A 16,539-nucleotide genomic window follows, 5' to 3' on the forward strand; every position below is an offset into this window, starting at 1 on the left:
GCCAGCAAGTTAGAGAAGTATGGGCTGGATGAATGGACTATAAGGTGGATAGAAAGATGGCTAGATTGTCGGGCTCAACGGGTAGTGATCAATGGCTCCATGTCTAGTTGGCATCTGGTATCAAGTGGAGTGCCCCAAGGGCCAGTCCTGGGGCCAGTTTTGTTCAATATCTTCATTAATGATCTGGAGGATGGCGTGGATTGCACTCTCAGCAAGTTTGCAGATGACACTAAACTGGGAGGAGAGGTAGATACGCTGGAGAGTAGGGATAGGATACAGAGGGACCTAGACAAATTAGAGGATTTGGCCAAAAGAAATCTGATGAGGTTCAACAAGGACAAGTGCAGAGTCCTGCACTTAGGACGGAAGAATCCCATGCATCGCTACAGACTAGGGACCGAATGGCTAGGCAGCAGTCCTGCAGAAAAGGACTTACTGGTTACAGTGGACAAGAAGCTGGATATGAGTCAACAGTGTGCCCTTGTTGCCAAGAAGGCCAATGGCATTTTGGGATGTATAAGTAGGAGCATTGCCAGCAAATCGAGGGATGTGATCGTTCGCCTCCATTCAATATTGGCGAGGCCTCATCTGGAGTACTGTGTCCACTTTTGGGCCCCACACTACAAGAAGGATGTGGAAAAATTGGAGAGAGTCCAGCAGAGGGCAACAAAAATGAGTAGGGGACTGGAACACATGACACATGAGGAGAGGCTGAGGGAACTGGGATTGTTTAGTCTGCGGAAGAGAAGAATGAGGGGGGATTTGATAGCTGCTTTCAACTACCTGAAAGGGGGTTCCAAAGAGGATGGATCTAGACTGTTCTCAGTGGTAGCAGATGACAGAACAAGGAGTAATGGTCTCAAGTTGCAGTGGGGGAGGTTTAGGTTGGATATTAGGAAAAACTTTTTCACTAGGAGGGTGGTGAAGCACTGGAATGCGTTACCTAGGGAGGTGGTGGAATCTCCTTCCTTAGAGTTTTTTAAGGTCAGGCTTGACAAAGCCCTGGCTGGGATGATTTAGTTGGGGATTGGTCCTGCTTTGAGCAGGGGGTTGGACTAGGTGACCTCCTGAGGTCCCTTTCAACCCTGATATTCTATGAACCTTATTTGGAATTGAAATAATATACATAATCTGGTGGGATGAAACGGCTCCTCTTTGTATAACATACCGGAGCAGTCATTGGGAACAAGCACGATGGTCTCTAGAGTGGGGAGGTTAGGGTACCCACCTGGAAAGAGCGAAACCTAGGTTCCAATCCCTGCTCCAGAGTGGAGATTCAAACCTATATCTCCCATTCCCCTGCTGAGTTCCTAACGATGGGGCTAAACATTACAACATAGGCAGCGTCTCCTGGCCATTTTATGAATTGAGCCCTTTAAAAATGCCCAGAAACAAAACATTTTGGGTCAAACGACCCGTTTCATTTAATCCAAAATGGACGTTTTCAATTTGCAACTTTTTGTTCGGCGTTTTGGTTCAACCCAAACCACCTTTCTTCCCCCTTGATTTGAAACTGCCAGCAAACTAAAAAAATCAGTGATTCGCCCAGCTCTGGTCACCACTAATGAACATAACACTTCTCTTCCCTCCCAGACACCTTACCGTTACGATGGCAAATATTGCATCTGGTCTCTCTCATTTTCTCTTTCCAGGGTGAACATCACCTTATTGCAGAGGGCTCCAATTAAACCCTGCATTAAGGGTCCTATCCTGGTTCCATTAAAATCAATGGCAAGTTTATCAATGACATCTTAAACCCTAATCCTGGAGCCACTGGAGGGCTTAAGTGGTGCTGAGGGCCTTGTGCAGGCCTGCTATCCTGGGGTGATTTTCACGCAGTGTAAAACACTTTCTACCAAGCTGAAGCTCAGAAAGGCAAATGCAGTTTTTGCTTTCGGAACACTAGCCTGTTCTCTTAAGCTTTTCAGACTTCCCACAGTAAGTAACAGAGATGAGGCTGGATCTTGTGGTCTCCCTCTCAGTTTAAGGAATAAATCTAATTATGAAGAACTACAGTAATCGTACCGCTGCAACACAGGGCATGGTGTCATCAGCCACACAGTTTCTCCCTCAAGAATATAAAAACCCATTAGACGATTGGTATGAATGTGCCTCTGTGAATGCAAATGAAAGCACAGCACATTCATTTGTGTCTGATTTTCACTGGGACAGGACGAGGTGCTGAACATCAAAGATGCATGTATCCATATGCAAATGTATTGACGCATCACTCCATCATGATGAAAGAAGAAAGCAAACTGCATTGCACTGATGTGGTACAATGTGAAGGCCAGTGTACCGGAGAAATTATTTTTGTTTCGCCTGTGTGTCTTGATTAAAACAAATGCTTGTTACACAGGGTAAAGGAAGAACAAAAGCCTTTAGATTCAGCCTCATTTTACAATAATCACAGCTACTGTTACTAACACAGAATGGAAGCAGGGTCTAAAACAAAAATCTGTTTATATAAAGGGGGATTTCTCAGGTGTTGCATGGCAACTGGGGTGAGAGGGTTTACCCCGCTTTCTCTTCCACTTACCAAACGGTAATAATGATGCTGGGTTATGCTAGAAAAGGACACAGCTCAGCATCTGGATAATGTGTCACCACAGTGAGTATAAAAATTTTCTTATTTGCATGTTTATAAACATCATGCCACTACCTCAGCTACTGGGGTTATAGTGAAGAAACTGATCCCACTCATTTATAGTGATGGGCACACTAGAGTGGAGGGACAGGTTAGTGCTGTAACAGGGGACTCATAAGCAAAACATCCAGGCAGCAGGGACTCTGCATTGAATAGAATGGCATGGCTAGGATGCCGGGGACAGGACCAGTTACACACTGAGTGTCTGCTCACAGAGCTGCACCTCCTCAGGAAGAGATCCATGGTTCACAGGGAAGCGAACCACGTAGTGCCACCTGTTAGTGGGATGCTGTGTGCTCTGTCCTCCAGGGTAAGTGAGCTGGGTGAGACCCTAGTCCTTCTTCCAGGCCTTTTAAGGGGTGATAACTGCCCCAACAGGTCCCAGAAGCAAGTAGTTCCTGTGCTCAGGTAAATGCAAAAACTGAACTTTGCCCAGCCATTCACTGCCCCAACCTGCCTTGTGCAGCCAGTTAAAGGCCACATGCCATCTGGCCTCAAGTGTCACAAAACCATGGAATGATGGGGCAGTGGCCATTACCCAAGCCCCAAGGATAGAGTAAAAGCCGAGAAGGAACGGTGCTGCAGCCTTATGGAACAGCCATGGGATGGAAGATGAATTCCAGCCCCCTGCTCCACTTAGTTCCCCAAAGTCCAGCTGTGCGCAGGCTTTGAATGGTGACGAATTACCTTCCTGAACTGTGATAGGTGATTACTATTTAAATCAGTTTTTAATGCTTTGGTCAACCAGTGCCCTAGAAGTCAATCATACCTCTCTCCTTGACAGAGGTTTCCCATGTGCTCTAGGCACACACTTCTGCCGTTGCCCTAATATGACAGTGCTGCTCCTTCAGGTATCTTTTCTCCTGATAGCTCACTAGTGCACTTCCATTACTGCCAATTTATTAGAACCATTCCTGGCTCCTCAAAGCCAATCTGCAGCTCAGCTACAGCTATTTGCTGGCAAACGTTTCACTGAACTATAATCTTACTCTCCCGTGTTCATTTTTTTCAAACTTTTTAGTAAGGCAGAGTTATAATAAAACATTAATATACTACATCATACATCACCCGTTCAGGATCAGGTTAATATTCAAAGAACCTGGCTAAAGATTCTGGCTTGCCAGCTGGGCCGCCCTCCTCTTCTGAGTATGCTAAACAGTGTGACCAAATTTCTAAATACTTATCCTCCTTTTGGCAGTTCTCTTGTGCATATACTTTGTGTGAAAGCTTTTCCACTACAAGGACAGTCTATATTTTACTATACCACAGTTCCATAGTGGGGTCACATTTTTTCAAATCACGAGCAATACAGAGTCTAGCTATCAACAATAAAAAAAGAAATTAATTTGCCTTTGTTAAAATGAGCCAGTTTCAGATTGTATTCCAGAAGTACGGTATTGCCTCCCTGTAATGTGGCCATTTCCTACTGGAGGATCTAATGTATTCTTACAGCCAGAAATTCACTATGGTGGAGAGGGCCATTACAAGGTCCTTTGCATCATTTAACCCCCAATTTGGAGCTGCGGAGACAAGAGATAAATGGTGCAGGCGGGGGTTGATAGTGGGCTGACATGGAATGCAGCAATAGGGGCAGCCAAGGGGAAAGGGCATGACATTTGTGTATTCGGGGGGTCTTAATACACTGCACACATAATGCAGAGGGGGTTGTCAACCCACAAGCTGGAGTAGTGGCTGTGGAAATCAAATTACATGGGATTTACATGAGTGATGTGAATCTCACTCAGATCCCAATTCCTTCTGTCTATCCCATATCCTTCTCCTTAACACTAACACTGAAATCAGTCTGCCTAACGTTCCAGGAAGGATGATATTCAGTGTTGGAATGCATTAAACAGAGGACTAGAGTATAGCAATTCCTGAACACAGGGAGGGACTCTAACATATCTAATTGCAAAGGGCCAAATCCAGCCCCAGTATAACTCTATGACTTTATGTGAGTTACACCAGGGATGGATTTAGCATAAGAAGCCACATTCTACTCTGATTTACAAGGTAGCACAAGGCAGCCCGTTAGTCCCCTTCACAGGCTACCTACATTACCGGTCTCCCCAGCTTCATGCAGGTGGATGAGGGGAGGGCAGGCTGCATGGGGAATGGGTGGACCCTCAGCTTTGGCTTCCTCAATACACCAACCAGTGCAGCTGAGCTGGCACAGATGGGGAAGTAATTAGCTAAGGTGAAGATCAATAGCAGATTACTCACCCATGAAAGAAAGAGGGGAGCAAGGCTGGAGATTGTGATTCTGTGATTCCCTGTTCCCTCCCTGGTCAGTTCCTGGAGAAACACTGCTATGTGCCGCCCCTTACTGAAGGTTTCAGAGTAGCAGCCATGTTAGTCTGTATCTGCAAAAAGAACAGGAGTACTTGTGGCACTTTAGAGACTAACAAATTTATTTGTGCATAAGCTTTCGTGGGCTACACGAATTTGTTAGTCTCTAAGGTGCCACAAGTACTCCTGTGCCCCTTACTGAAGGCAGATCTTAAAGTGGCAAGCTGACCCCAAACTGGCAATATAGTTTAAAACAACCAAACACTCCTTTAGTCATCCGAATCATACATTCAGCCAGTTCTATGGGGATTCTCCTGATGACCATTTCTATCTAGTTTCTTACAATAACATAAGAGAATCAGAAAAACTAATACCAGGCAAGATGCATGTACACCCACTAGAATGTTATAGTAACATCTATGAAAGCTGAACGCGGACTGAGGACTCATTCCATCTCCTGACCAGTGAACTGCGCATGTTCGCAAGCTATAAATGTCATAGGGGAAATGGCAACGCATATTAGCTGGCACCAGACAGCCATACGGCTCACTGCTGAATAATGAAAAGGAACCAGAATTGATTACTTTCTCATCAGCTTTTTTAATAACCACAATTGGACACAATTTAAATTAAACCTATCAAGTGAGGATTTAACTTACTAAGACTAGCTAGGACAGACATCACATTAAATACTAATTTATTATTAAAAACATGGAAGTTCTCAACTATTCAACATACATTCATAATCAGTTGTTAAACCTCAATCAATCTGTAAACAATTTTGTAAGGAATATAAAATAGTAAGTTACACATGTAGTATATGGATGGTAAGTAATGGGAATACAAATAGACAGACAATGTCTGCATTGAAGGAGACAGCTCTTAAGTTCCTCAATTGTCTCACTGCTAAACAAACATAGAAGATAAATGGAAAAGAAATAAAATAATATCAATCTATACTTTGGGTCAGAGCATGCTCTCAGTTATTCTCATGGAACTGAGAATAAAATCAATTGGTTAGTCTCTAAGGTGCCACTAGTACTCCTTTTCTTTTTGAAAATGATCTTAGTGCATCTGCATCTTGAAATTCAGGGTGTACAGAATCCAACCACATAATGTTAAGAAGAATGGGACAAACTCTGCTCTCCATTACATCAGTGCAGCTCCACTGTCCTCAGAGGCAATCAGCAGGTGACCATTAATACACTAAGCCTGATGTTGCTCGTATTGCTGTCAGTGGCTGCCATCTTCACCTGTACCATGCTGTTGTTTAGTGCTTGTCTCTCACTCTATGTCTTACAAGTGGGGAACTGAGGCACGGAGGCAAAGTGACTTGCCCAAGACCACATAGGAAGTCCGTGGCAGAGCAAGAAACAGACCCCTCGGAAAAGAAGGAGGGTTCAGTGGGTAGGGCACTGGCTTGGGACTTTGGAGACCTGGCTTCAATTCTTTGTTCTACCACAGCCTTCAAGTGTGATGCTGGGCAACTGACTTCACCTCTGTGTGCCTCATTTCCCTACCTGTAAAAATGGATAAAAGTGCTTCCCTATCTCACTGGGGTGTTGTGAGGATAAACACATTAAAGGTTGTGAGGTGCTCAGATACTAGGGTGATGGGGCCATAGAAGTACCGTAGATACGAAGAACCCACATCTCCTGAGTCAGAGGGTAACCGCAAGGCCATTCTCGCTCCTCAGCCCACCTCATTCTGTGTAGCTTGTGCTCCTTTGTTTCAATAACAATCATCTGATGCTATGACATTTTCTATTGCTCCTTTCTACTGAGTTAAGAAGCTTTTAGGAATCATTTATCATTTAAGAGTACAACGAGTACTGGAGGGAAAGGAGTCTGAGCTCAATGTAAATGATTATACAGCACTGAAGGTGATGATTTGGGGGTAGACAGCTATGAGGATCACTTCTTTTAATTTGCTAACTTACACACATGGGGAAAATATAATGCCCAGATACCTGCATGGGACTCCCATTCACTTCAATGGGAGCTGTGCATATGCATCCAAAGCCATGACTCTGGCTGTGTATGCTAGGGATGTGGAAATGGTGAATAGGCTTTGTTTCTTTGTGAGAATGAATGTCCTTGCCCCTGGTCTGATGGAGCCATAACCTTATTGATATATGGCTTAAGCTGATGAAAAGGCTTGACATTTCCCAGAATTCCACAGAGCCGTGGGGTGCAAATGTTCTCTAGGCCCAAGTCTCCTCCCACAATGTATCTCCACTGACTTCAGCAGAGTTACTCCAGATTTACACTAATGTAAGTGAGAGAAGACTCAGGCCCCCTGTGTACAGCATCAGCTATTTCTGCTTGCTCGGCTACACAGTAGCAGCTTCTGGGTAGCGCCAAGTCTCACATGAATGCGAGTCCCACAAAGAACATGACGGGAGTGAGTGTAAAATGAAACTGCTGCTTCAGCCGGCCTTGTAGCAAAGCATACCAATTAGGTGCTGTGTAGCGCTTGTGTTTTGTGATACAATTTCAACAGAAAGCCTTGTCTGGCGTCAGTGCTGAGCCCGTCCTAGCCTAGCAGCAAAAAGACAAGAGGATGGAGCAGATGGCTTTCTGAGGCAATGAGCAGAGGAAAAAAGGAGAGGGTGTCAGACACCGGAGATGGGGAGAGAGACTGGGATAGGACCTCACTGTGTGTAGCTCCGTCAGGCCTGACTCTGAAATGGGCAACATCAATATTACAAAGTAGTAGCCAGGAGGCATTGGGGCAGCAAGTCTTATTGGGAGCTTGGGATGGGAGATGACTTATAACCTAATGTCCAAAAAGCTGCTGTGGAGCAGAGATACAAACCGCCTGTGTGTGTGTTTTCTTCAATATTTTTTAAATGGTAATAATGGTAATATAATGGCAGAGCAGAGCCTGGGGTGGAAGGAAGTGAATATAAACTCAGTTCAGGCACAACAGGGACGGCTTAAACCTGGAATATAACTAGATAGGAAGCATCTGCCAAAACAGATCCTAGTGAGAGAAAGAATTGGAATGATAAAAAATAGCAGGGATTAACAGAAGCTGCTCACTGATTTGAAGTGGGGCTTGTAAGAAAACACAAGTGTTAAAACAAATTGAGCTCCTCTCTCAACTCACAGAGCCCAGAACCTGTGGAAATGTGGGGAAGGGCTTCTGTTTGGGAGCAGGGAGGGTGGGGAATGCAGAGCAACCATTGCTATCCTCCTTCCACAGTTCCCATTGGAATTACACCCACTTTTCCTCCCCCATAGGAGAAGAAGAGCATCTGGCCATTTAACATTACCAGTTTCTCCTTCTTTTTTACCCTTCACACCCACTCCGACAAGGAACAACTCAGGGCATAGTCAGAAATAAGAAGAAGGGGGAAGAACTGCATAAGGCACTGAAATATTTTTACCCTTCTCCGATTTAATAGCTGCTTTCCATTCAAGGTTAGGGGGTGATTAATGGCACCTTTGTGCTACTGACTAGTAATTAAAAATGACTGATATTAAAGGAAGCCTGCACTTGAAACACTAAGCAACAGTGACCCATAACCACGCTCCGCAGTTATTGCCTGGGGAGTTGGCACCGAGAGAAAGACTGGGGAATGGTATTCAGAAGAGTAAGGTGCAATCAGAGCTGGAAGGGGAGGAATATATGGAGGATTCATGGAGAATATGGGAGGGGAGGAACACAGTAGTCCACACTGACCTGCTTCAAGGTCTCCAGTGCTTGAGGAAACATGTCTTGAGTATGCTGCAATTTGCCCACTCTCATCAACTGGACAGCCCTCAAGGGATGAAAGCTGGAATAATACAGTCTGTGGAGAAGAGGAGGAAAAATATAGTGTCACTCTGTCAGCTCTCACCTTCACAGTCTCTGCCTCCGTGGAGAGCTATTAGGGTGGGACTGCAAAATCATTGTGAATTTTAATAAAGTACTCAGAGAAAATTAGCTGCACTACCGAGAAGCATGAAATACTGAGGGGAATTAACAAATTATTATTGTCTGTCTCTGTGGAATACCTTTTACATTATCCTGTTAGAAAGTGACAGGGGATGGGATTATCTCATACAATACTGTTGGATAGTACAATCACATTTACTGTACTTGGTGTTCAAAAAAAAGAGAGAGAGAGACTTTCAGTCTCAATACCACCAAAGCGATTTCATTTTCAAAGGGAAGTTTCAACATGGAGCCCAACCCTGGATTCCTCATTCAGGGTAAGCCCACAGGAGAGGAAATGCATGGGAACCTTATGACAAAAACAGTGTGTGTGCTGATTTTGAGAGCTACCTGTGGAGTTCCCTCCCATAAAACAGTTGGGAGAGAATATGTTCCAGGAAGCTTCTAGTCACAGGGCTGGGCATTGTCTGGACAAGGTATCAAGAGCAAGTAGGATGTATTTGCTCTCTCACAAATGCTCTCAATTATCTCAGTTTTACACAAGGCCAACTCTCCATTTCACTCCTGACTTACATTAGTTTAGCCAGATGAAAGCAGAATCACGATTCATGCCCTCTTGTGTTTAGAACAGGGAATACATGTAATGCTATGGTATCACAGTATACTGTGGAAATGTCAGTATTGTATGGCAACCATTCTGCATTTCCAAAATTGCAGAGCATATCTTTATTAATCATGCACATTGAAGATTAAGGACCAAAGCATATGATTCAGCAAGGATAAGCATCACATCTGATCAATATAAATAATCCATTTTCTCCATTACACCAATAATGAACCCTTAAAGGCTCTTTCTGAGTATAATCATTGGAAGAAGCACTGACTATAAAATCCCTGGAAAGAGACATGTCCTCTTTTACAATTCAGTAGGAACATTTTCAAAATGGTGGACTAGATTCTCCTTTCACTTATCCTGTCCTTATCTATGGTATTCCACTAACTTCAGCAGATTTATTTCTGATTTACACCATTGTAGGTGAGGGGAGAATTAAGCCCATTGTCTGGGGAAATTAAAAATAAATAACCTGATAACAAATTAAATGATTTGAACAAGTCGGATGTGCAGGAAATGCACAGAAAATCCATATGAAAGGGGGATAAATTACCTCCCCCTTTCACTCTATGCTGAAAATGCAACCCTGAGTAAATATAGGCATCTATTTCAATAGCAGTGAAGTAGAAAGTTCCCTGATTACAAATTTCAAATGAAGTACAGAAATATAAACATCATGTAAAGTGTTTTCACAAAGAAAGTTTCTGTTGATTCCAAAAAGCTGCCACGAAGATATACAAAGATACATGGGTAACGTATTTCTGACACATGCACAATATGGATGAGACCCAGCAACAACAGCCTCTTCACCCAGAAAGCCCCCCTTCAAGCAGCAAAAGCCAACTCATCCTTAAAATAGCCAAAAAAATTATCCCATGCCTTCAAAATCTCCATCCTTTGTAACTACAAAGTACTATGGGGATGCATTAGATTGCAAGATGATTTGTTTGGCCTTTTCTCTGACCAAAAGGAATTGAGAACCACTAGATAGAGAGTGAAGAAAAAGATAAGCAGTAGCAGTGTCAGTAGCTAGTGAATATGGCAGTCAAAGTTTTCAAGAATCCATGGCTCCGAACAGACAATTGGTTTGAACACTTGAAAATAACCAGTGAGTTTATTTTTAGTTTTCAGTTCCGGTTGTTACATCTATTGGCACGGGGACATCCATCCCCAGTTACACTGGCAGAAAAATGTAATAGAAGCTGAGTAGGTCAGATTCCAGTGTGATTACAGAGGAGTAATAGTAACTTCAATAACGATGACTTAAGGGGTAGACATGGTTAGCTGGCAATCAGTTACAATACCTCAGTAAAACCTTCTAATATCCCTATAAATGGTACATATCTGATTGTATGCCTCTATCCCCACCACCTGTATGTCAGTATGACTGCTACACTGGAGGACGGGGTAAAATGGGGCCCAGCTGGGGCCACCTCTCCCTGCAGCACTCCATAGATCCAGAATTGTGTAGGGAAGACCACCACCCAGAGCTCTGGGATCACTAGGACCCGATGTGGCCTTGGGGGAAAACTGCAGAGAGGAACCAGCCAGAGCTGCTGCAGAAGCAGCCAAAGAAAGGACCTCCAGACATTCTGAGAACTTTCTACACTTTTGACTGCACTTCCTGTGCCCTATGCTGATTGCCTGTTTGCTCCAAACCTCTCCCTCCCCTTTCCTCAGTCTCATCTTAGCTTCACTCCACGCCTGCCCCTCCTATCCTCTTTCCCCCCTGCCCTGTCTCCTTCACCCCCCCTTCCTTCCCTTTTCTTTCAATTTATCTGATCCCCTCCTATCTAAACCTACCTAAAAGAAATCATGGCACTAACATGACATTTGCTACCATCACACGGTTCACTTTGCTAGTGTATTCTACTCCTCCGCTCATCCTGTATCCATCTGTAAACTCTCCAGGGCAGGGACTGTCTGCTACTCTGTGTTTGTACAGTGCCCTATTCTTGGTTGGTCTTTAGGCACGACTGTAATAAACATGAATATAACATAATAATAATAGGCTTCTGAGGCCCTGATCCTGCCATGTCTAGCATGCATGCAGGCTGCTGAGCCTGTGCAGAGCCCCTCTGCCTTCAGCGGGGCTGTGTGTGGGCATAGCAGTTTGCTCATGCGCTACTGTGGCTCTAGCTTGTAAGCTTCTCAAGGCCAGAGCTGTCTCTTCCTTTGTGTCTGTGGAATGTCATGAACAGTGGGGCCCCAATCTTGAATAATAACAACTGATGTCAGTGGAGCTAGACCAGATTTCCTAAGGTTTATCTGAGATAGAATCTGTCCCTGTATCTAAATGGATATTTGCGTCCAGTTCTCAAGATAACTGGAATCCAGGAAGATTTAGGATTATGGTATATACGATACTAGACGAAGCAGAAGGCAATTAAACAATATGTCAGGCACACAACCAAGAACACTTCCAGCCATAAACTAACGCAAGTGGAAATTTAAGAGGAGGTGGTAGAGGAAGCAAGTGTGAAACTGAGAGCGCTGAGTACATAAATATTTACAAAACTGTTTTACTGTGCTGATTTATGTGCTGATCTTATGCATGTGTTTAGTTACATTTTGCAAGCCTTAGTGCTAACATTTGAAATAGCTATTTAATCATCATTTTCTGGAATAAATCGGTTGAACTATTGGAACATCTTTTGTGTAGGCACATCCTTTGGGCAAACTTACAAGACGAATCTGTACAACATGCAGCTCTTCCGGGAGAAATGTGAAGAGGCAAAATACTGTTGGCTTCTTCCAGGCATCCTCACTCCTGTGTACTGACAAAAAACTGGCGCATGGCAAGGACTAAGAAGATGTCTCAGGTATTTGTGAACCAATATATTATCCCCAACAGTTGCTCTGATCAAAACAAGTGGTTAAAATTAAGACTCAGGAACGGATTCACCAGCCAGGGGATTGACATCTAAAGATCATCACTAAGAGGCTAAAGACCCTTACACAGAAACACATACTTTAAAAAGCACTAAGGCTCAAAGAATCTTAGAGCCTCAATCTAGGAAGGATTTTCATGGATTTATCTGGGCCTAAGGTATAGTAAGAACAGAGAAACTTACTGAGAACTGAAATAAAGGCCCAGAGTTCCATCGAGTCCACCTTTCCGGCCAAAGTCTGACAGTGTCAAGGAAAGTTAACCCCATACTACAACTAACAGGTAAGGCAACACTGTAAATGAAGAGGTTTGGGGGCACTGAGAGGATGTAAGGATCCGTGGGACTAGAACCCTGGTCAGTGGAGCCTGATGGCTGGCATTGCCATGTTGTCACTGGGAGGGCAGGCAGAGTCATATCCAGGGAACACTGTGGAGATTGGGCACTGCAGGAAGTACTACCTCAGCAGTCCTCAACCTATTTACCATTGTGGGCCGCATATGCAGCTCTTTACGTGCTATGTGGGCCGCAGCCACATGTTAGGATATAGATATTCAGGCCTGTCTGTAAAGGCCTATACTCTAAGAATTTAGATGTATTCTTATCACTTAGCTAGTTATAGAGGTATAAAAGAAAGAATCAAAATCACTGTCTGCCGGTGTAAGGGCTTTCTCTTATTGTGACAGTCTGAGGCCCTGTTCTTAGGCTAAGATCTCTGGCTAAGCAGCAGAGGCAGCCATAAGCTGGGAAGCGAACTGCCACATCCTTACATTCCAAACTAGTCACATTGAAATAAGGTGCTATTGGGCTGTTACGAATACAATCCTGTGCTGATAATGCCTATCACCTCCAGAGAATGGGAAGTGCCTAGAAAATGTAAAAGGAAACTTAGTTTGATAGATTCCTGTCTGGCAAGAACTCACTTATCAATAGCTGGGATGTGAAATCCTCATTTCTGTGTTGTTCTATCACTGTAGTCCCCATTTCCCTATTGTTTGTCTGTATAATCTCTGTCTGGTTCTGTGATTGTTTCTGTCTGCTGTATAATTAATTTTGCTGGGTGTAAACTAATTAAGGTGGTGGGATATAATTGGTTACATAATCATGTTACAATATGTTAGGATTGGTTAGTTAAATTTCAGTAAAATGATTGGTTAAGGTATAGCTAAGCAGATCTCAAGTTTTACTATATAGTCTGCAGTCAGTCAGGAAGTAGGCAGGGAATGGGAACAGGGAATGGGGGTGGGGAAATTGAAATCACGTTTTGCTATGGGAGGGAATGGGAACAGAGACACAGGTAAGACTCTGTGGTGTCAGAGCTGGGAAAGGGGACACTGTCAAGGTTCCTTCCCCACTCTGAACTCTAGGGTACAGATGTGGGGACCTGCATGAAAACCTCCTAAGCTTACTTTTACCAGCTTAGGTTAAAACTTCCCCAAGGTACAAACTATTTTACCCTTTGCCCTTGGACTTTTGCTGCCACCACCAAACGTTTAACCGGGTTACTGGGAAAGAGTTGTTTGGAAACGTCTTTCCCCCCAACATCCTCCCAACCCTTGCACCCCACTTCCTGGGGAAGGTTTGGTAAAAATCCTCACCAATTTGCATAGGTGACCACAGACCCAAACCCTTGGATCTTAAGAACAATGAAAAAGCATTCAGTTTCTGAAAAGAAGAATTTTAATAGAAGTAAAAAGAATCACCTCTGTAAAATCAGGATGGTAAATACCTTACAGGGTAATTAGATTAAAAACATAGAGAATCCCTCTAGGCAAAACCTTAAGTTACAAAAAGACACAAAGACAGGAATATCCATTCCTTTCAGCACAGCTTAATTCCTCAGCCATTTAAAGAAATCATAATCTAACACATATCTAGCTAGATTACTTACTAAATCCTAAGACTCCATTCCTGTTCTGTCCCCAGCAAAAGCATCACACAGACAGACCCAGACCCTTTGTCCCCCCCCCCCAGCTTTGAAAGTATCTTGTCTCCTCATTGGTCATTGTGGTCAGGTGCCAGCGAGGTTATTCTAGCTTCTTAACCCTTTACAGGTGAAAGGGTTTTTCCTCTGGCCAGGAGAGATTTTAAAGGTGTTTACCCTTCCCTTTATATTTATGACAGACACTAAGGAAGGAAACTGGAATTATTGGAACTGGAACTTGCTGAAAGTTCACCCCAATAAACATCGAATTGTTTGCACCTTTGGACTTCGGGTATTGTTGCTCTCTGTTCATGCGAGAAGGACCAGGGAAGTAAGTGGGTGAAGGAATAAGCCCCCTAACACCACACACTATATATACTACCTGTATGGCCCTGACGATGTCACATGGGCCACAGCTGTGTGCTGACTGGGCCACAAGCAGCCGTTGGTTGAGAACCACTGAGTGATAGTACCCTGCAGCCCTCTGACCGGTCAAGTGCACTATTTAACCCTGGATGGTGACCCAAGAAGTGGTCTGGGCAACTATACAGACTTCTGGCCTGCTGCAACTCCAGATATCACCTTGCTTTCTGATCTCTGATCTTCAATCCTATCCTGACTCTTGCTTTCTGATTCCAGCCCGCTACTACCTCTGATCTCTGATCTCTAAACCCGGCCTGACTGTGACCCTGACTCTTCCTTATTGCATCTGGCTCTAGCGATTCCTCAACTCCTGCTCATGGATTACCATCTTGTGGCCATCCTTGACATATGGACACCAGCCCAGCTTGGAGTTTTAGGCCAGATTCCCTATGTCCCAGTCCCTTACAGAGGAAGACTTTTCAGTTCTGTAGACTATCAAGTTATGGGACTGCACTTACAGCTGGTGAAAGCTTTCAATGGAACTATGCCAATTTACACCTGCTAAATATATGGCCCGTATTCTAAAAAATGAGATTTAATTATCTTTGCTTCCATAGCTACAAACTACTTTGAAATAATCAACTCCTTTTCCAGTTCAGCCATGATTTTTGCCTGGATGATCTCCTGCAACAGTAGCTGACTATATGCTTTGTGGAGAAGTATTTCCTTTGCTTTGTTCCAAATATATCTGCTGTTCATTTTTTTGAGGGACCCCTTGGTGTCCTCATATTACAGGACACCATAAAATAAAAAAGCAAGGACTGATTTGTTTTAGTTATGCACTTCATTTTCTTTAATACTGTACCACAATCAAATCCACTCAATTCCTACCCTTTCCTGGCTAAATAATCAGAGATTTTGCATTCTCTTGTGAGTTTAGCTAGCATTTGGTATTAAAAAAGAGAGCATCTATACCCACTATCATTTCTGATGCTTTACAATTTAAAACAGATTAATAGATTTGCACTATTTTCTGTAATTCAATTTGCGGGGCTCACACTTGCACCTCTGTCTTCAGTCTGATCTGATTTAAAACTCTCAGGATTTATAAACCCTGAAATGAGGGTTTATAATGGAAATGTTAAAAGACCTTTTAATTTGGTGACACTAAGGGCTGGTGCTACACATGGTTTTAATTTGTTCTCTAATGTCTCTTGGTGTAAGTTAAGTAAATACAACAGCACAGAAGACCCGAAGTAGTTTTAGGATCTGTAGCAACAGAGAGAGAATTAAGAATGAGCTACCAGGCTACAGGAAATATGATGAGCAGAATGCAGAGGTGTCAGCATCAGCCTTCTGAAGGAAATGTATTATCTAAAGCTGGTGGAATTCATTGTAAATAAATTATCCAACAAGTTTGACCTAATTTTCTGTTTTGACTCAATCTTGATTTCTTTGACTATGCTCATTATTCATGATTTCAACAAAATAGTTCACCAAATTTCAACCTGTCGGTTATTTGTAAACTGTTCTCAGCTATTTGCTCTTTGCTATACAATGTGTGATTGGTCACCTAATTCACATATTTTTTCTGCTCCTTGATTGAATGGCTGAAATTTTTTAAACAAAAGAATTATGGGAAACATATTTTCAGCATAAATTTAAGGAGAAATAATGATTTGTGCTAAAATACATGAAATGTGTGGTATCTATTATCATGTCCACAAATAAATCAGTGTTGTGTGAATACTCAAACAACAAATTCTATGACCTCAACAATAAAAGTAGTCTGAACTATATTCAGTCATAGATTCGAAGGCCAGAAGAGACCATGATCATGCAGTCCTCCTACACAACACAGGCCATAGAATTTCACCTGGTAATTCCTGCATCAAGACCAGTAACTTGAAGTTGAAGTAGAACATATGTGGAA

At 43.1% G+C, this 16,539-nt stretch overlaps 1 protein-coding gene across 3 annotated transcripts in view; it reads right to left on the minus strand.

Moving 5' to 3' along the window:
* The window catches only part of SMYD3 (SET and MYND domain containing 3), a 633,600-nt gene that overhangs the window by 3,985 nt on the left and 613,076 nt on the right, over positions 1–16,539 (minus strand). For all 3 annotated transcript variants that reach the window (XM_037895368.2, XM_043543386.1, XM_037895370.2), the window contains one exon: positions 8,624–8,732. In XM_037895368.2, the coding sequence (XP_037751296.1) occupies positions 8,624–8,732 (109 nt within the window). The remainder of the gene's footprint in view (positions 1–8,623; positions 8,733–16,539) is intronic.

Source organism: Chelonia mydas, chromosome 3 (assembly GCF_015237465.2).
Source record: "Chelonia mydas isolate rCheMyd1 chromosome 3, rCheMyd1.pri.v2, whole genome shotgun sequence".
In the NCBI taxonomy this organism is placed as follows: Eukaryota; Metazoa; Chordata; order Testudines; family Cheloniidae; genus Chelonia; species Chelonia mydas.